The sequence below is a fragment of the Pinus tabuliformis genome, chromosome Q, assembly GCF_031772625.1.
Source record: "Pinus tabuliformis cultivar Carrire ecotype Pingquan chromosome Q, CPIR1, whole genome shotgun sequence".
Lineage (NCBI taxonomy): Eukaryota > Viridiplantae > Streptophyta > Pinopsida > Pinales > Pinaceae > Pinus > Pinus tabuliformis.
Genome location: NC_142296.1, coordinates 269556146 through 269561040, shown reverse-complemented (window position 1 = coordinate 269561040; position 4895 = coordinate 269556146). Strand labels below are relative to the sequence as shown.

General features: G+C 36.0%; 1 protein-coding gene across 1 annotated transcript; it reads left to right on the top strand.

The window, feature by feature from the left end:
• The first annotated feature begins 2828 nt into the window (after positions 1-2828).
• Positions 2829-4333, top strand: LOC149219231 (uncharacterized). The gene has a single exon (XM_089382548.1). It carries the CDS (start codon positions 2992-2994, stop codon positions 4030-4032), a length of 1041 nt encoding a protein of 346 aa, XP_089238674.1. The 5' UTR covers positions 2829-2991; the 3' UTR covers positions 4033-4333.
• Positions 4334-4895: the final 562 nt, after the last annotated feature.

The following is a 4895-nucleotide window of genomic DNA, read 5'->3' as shown; positions in this document are numbered from 1 at the left end:
GGACTACCCATGATATTTTACAGGTCATCAAATTTAAAAATGGAATTGTATGTATACATCCATAAAGTTCAACAATAAAATCATTGTCTGAAGGGTTCCATTATCTCTTTCTTTTGATAAGGTTAATTTCTATTCATTCCTGTGGAAAATACATTAGAACTAGTTATGGTTTTCTCTAGGCTGCCAGTTGGGAAACCAAGGAAGTGGCAAAACCATAGTGTCTTTATCATCCAAACATGCAATTGAAAATATAATTTGATAAAATAGGAGAGTTTTGTCAATAGACCATAACGACCTAATCTATTATCTATCATGTAAACAAAAAAATTGCAAATAGAAAGTTTGAATTAGCCAGAAAAGTTATGACAAGTCATGCAAACTTGGAGGAAGTTGGTAAGTACATTGTTATCAACTTTTGATACTAACCAATGGGCTTTATGGATCTAGATGAAGGTCTAGGTGTTCTTCGATCTGTTTCATGAAATTTGTCAAAAGTTTTTAAGAATAATATCCATTCATCCATTATGATGAGGATTTCCTACTTGGAATCATTTTTATCCACTAAAACTCTCCCCAAAATATTTTTCATATACCCATTAAGTGTCTAGCTTGTGCCTGTATTGACTAAACCTTCCTTTGGTATGCCTTGTGTCTTGCAGTTATTTTTTAATCTCTATTGTAACCTTAGAACTAGTTATATATCCACACTCACAAGTCGTTTCTCGCTCTACTTAAGCTCTTTCAACCTGTATTTTTTGTTGTGTCGGTATGTGGGTGCACATGGGCATCTGCATGTGTGTGTGTGTGTGTGATATAAGCTCGTTGAGGGTTCAAGATGTTCTTGGATGTGCAAAACTCCACAAACCATATAATAACCCACCCTCTCCCACTCCTAGCTCTTTCTCTAGGAATTTATGGAAATAATAAAGGGAGTCACTAACATCTTGAGTGATAGCATACCACTTTGATAGTGAGAATAAGACGCTAGTGGAGCACAAGATCAATGAAGAGTGAAGAACAAATGAAGCCTAATTTATGAGAGCATTTAGAGAATTTTGAATTACCTAGAGAGGGAAACAAAAATAAAAGGAGGGATTACCTAGTGACAACTTAATGGAGCAGGATAGGTAAGAAGCAATGGAGGAAGAAAAAAAATATAACGGTAACAAAACCCCTAAATCCTGGAGGACATGTTAAGGGAAATCACCAAAAGATAAAGAAACAACAAGGAAGATCTAGCTCATTGATCGAAAGTCTTAACAAGAAGATCCTGAAGAATATCACTAACTACTTTGACATAAGTGAAGAAGAGAGGCACGTTAATAGTAATAATAGTCAATCCTTCATTTCCTAGTACCCTAATTAAATAATTATTTCATGTGGACATCAAAGATATCATGTAACTAGAATCCTCTATTGCAGTTCACAATTTTATTTCCTAGGAAGATGTGCTATGAAAATGCTTAACATTGGCACCATACAACTATAAACAAACATAATTACTTCTCAAAATCTCCATCTCATCTTTTCAATAAAATTGTCATGGATTCGAGAGTTTTCTAGCATTGAGTGGGTGAAATGTTTGGAAATATTCTGTGTGAAGAAGTTATTATTTGTGGATAGCATCGGGGAAGGTGCATGGCCTTGTCCTCATCCATGAGTGGTTGGTGGGATGGATACCATGCACCCCCCAACCTAGCATGTCTTAAGCACCCCATCTATGGGAAGGGTCATTATCTCACAATCAAAAAATCTATTTTATCAATTTGACTCATTGGCGGGATGGCTATCATACACCCTCCAACCTAACTTGTGTTAAGCAGCTCATCCATGAGAAAGGTCATTTACCTCACAAACAAAAAATCTATTATATTAGTTTGTTGACTAACTTATTAATTGTAATCTTAAAATTAATTTTTTATTACTAATTAGTGCACGTGTTTCCTCCTACAGAATATAATGTTCAAATCTAATATGTAGTGAATAGAGTATCTACACCTCCATAAACTTTAATAATCAAATCATTAAACAATTCTCTATTCTAAAACTAATAAGTCTTCATCTTAATGTTTATCTTCCCTATAGCTTTCCATCTAAATTATTATTATTATTATTATTTAGTTATTAAAATAATTTTTTAAATTTTCAATTTCATTAAAATAATTTATTTTTATTAAAAGAAACTAATAAATATAAAACAGATAAACTATTGACATATAAAATGTGTAATGTTTAAAAATACCATAATTAAAATGATATAGTTTATTTTTTATTTATATATTTGACATATTCCATTACGTTGTAAACTTCTGTTTTTATGTGCGCTACAAATATTTTTATTCACCCCTGTTTTATCTCGGCCATGGCATGAGACATGAAAGATTGAAAATAGCAGCCTCCATTATTTTCCTATGGAGAAATTTCATAATCCACAACGCTGAATAAATTAGCACCTGTCATTGATGTATTCATCCTGGTTTTGCTTTCTTGATGGAGTGACACATAAAATACTGAAAATAGCACCCTCCAATATTGTCCTATTGAGAAATTTCATACTGCACAACCGTAAATAAATTAGCAGCTGTCATTGACGTTTTTAGACTGCGATGCAAGTAGCTCTCACGAACGTTCACTCGTCACCATCCATGTCATTATTTTGGCACGATGAGCTCTTGTACTTACCCAAAGGAGCGTTCAACGTGGAAGTTCACTGGACACAGTGCAGATCCTCGATTTAAATGATCAAATCAACGTCGTACAACCTAAACGGATCTTATTTGACGAATGAATGGATCTTGGTAATACAATTGTCAGATGAATACCGACCTCGCTTGACCAAGTCCAGCCGATTCCTGTATCTTCAAAAGAACATTTGTTGTATAAATAACAGCAATCCCACCATTAAGCCTCGCAGCTCACCCAGTAGGAGCAGGCAAGGTTTCTTAATTGCCAGAAAAGAAGCAGAAGTGTAAAGGTTTACGTTTCTGAAAAATGGAGAAAGAGGTCGCAGAGAAACTCCAATTACTTGGCACCTTGGGCATCGTCAGAGAGGCTTTCAACATCCTACTCCGCTCCTCCCGTAGTAAACTTTTGTGGGCCTTCGCTCTTACCCTACTTCTCCCCCTGACTTTTGCAATTTTGGGGCAGAACTTCATCCTCGGCCCTATTTTCCTTAAATTCCAGGAGAAGCAAGTCGAGGCCGCCCTCCACCCCAGCGAAACGGCATGGGGTGAATTGGCCTCGGAAAGGAGGGAGCTTATGGGGGTGCTGGCAGCGGACATAGCCGTCGTTTTAGCTTTATCGATGGTGTCCACCGCGGCGGTGGTGTACACGGTGGCCTCCATCTACACCACCAACAGCAAGGAATTGAATCTGTCGTACGTTAGGGTTTTGAGCAACGACGTTCCACGGGTCTGGAAACGCCTGCTGTTAACATTCCTCTGGTTTTTGGTAATCTCCTTAGGCTTTCTGATGGTCTTCTCCATGTTGGCCAGCAGCGTGCAGCTCATGCTCTTCTTCCCTAGCATACTGTACCCCTCCGTGGGAGTAGACGCAGAAAATAAATTGAAAGACAGGTTTTTATTTTTCAATATAATTCTTTCAATTGTGCTCGTTGCCTGCTCCCAGATTTATATAATTGTGGTGTGGCAGCTCGCTAGCGTCGTATCCATTTTGGAGGACAAATATTACGGCCTGGCCGCCGTTGTGAAGAGCAGCGACCTCGTTAAAGGAAAAAGGATCACGGCCTTGGCGCTGTTTATATTTTTCTTAATGTTTTACGCAATAATTGTTTGGCTTTTCTTTTATGTAGTCGTGGACGGGCGCAGCCATGGCGTGGGGATAACGGCGAGGGCTGTGAATGGCGCGCTTCTTGTTGCGTTGCTCTGTTTTGTTAATGTGATGTGGATGTTGGCACAGAGCGTGTTCTACTTTGTCTGTAAATCGTACCATCATGAGAGCATAGATGATGATTCATCTTTCAAAGTTCATAAGGTGGGTGACTATGAGGCTCTGAAGACCAGCAGCATTTAGCTGCAGCAACTACACGCGCAGCTATAAGTTTAGATATAGTCTGGTATTTTTATGCAGTGGTTTGCTTGAGCATAGTGAGTATTCTGTTATGTAATAGCATGTGTATCCTTTTTTCCGTCAGTATAGAGTCTTGATATCACCTTGTATTGTAGAGCTAGATGTCTGTAAAGCCATATGGGTAAAAACTGATTAAAAAGATATAATTATATGGGTTTTTTTTAAAGAAAGCTTTGAGAAATAATGTACCGGAATACCAAAAGGTACACATATTTAGAGGAGTGATATGTTCCCGTAATAGAATTAGTTGAACTATTTAGATGTTTTTGTTTTTTCATTTATATGAGAGAGTGAATTTTGTTTATAATAGGGAAGGGATGCGCTGGGCTCATCTGTTAAAGTTTGAATATGTATAAAAATTTTTCGTGGTTTGAATTTATTTATATATTTTAAATAAATTCAAAATGATATTTTAAATAAGAATTTTTTTTGGATGAATTTAAAAATATCACAATTTATTTTAATAAAGTTCTTTTACCTATAAAATATATAGAAATTAAAATAATTAGATGGAATAAAGTTCTCTTTGCATATAGATATGCAGAAATTGAAACAATCAGTCACAAGAAAAATGGCTCCCCTTACATCATGTAAATATAAATACAGAAATTGAATCAATCAGTCACAAAAAAAAAAAATTGAAACAATCAGTCACAAGAAAAATGGCTCCCCTTACATGTAAATATAAATACAGAAATTGAATCAATCAGTCACAAAAAATAATGGTACCCATGGTCTTTTTGCAAAAATCAACAATATAATGACAAAAATAAATTTAGAATGAAATGGTAATAATTGGAAGTTGT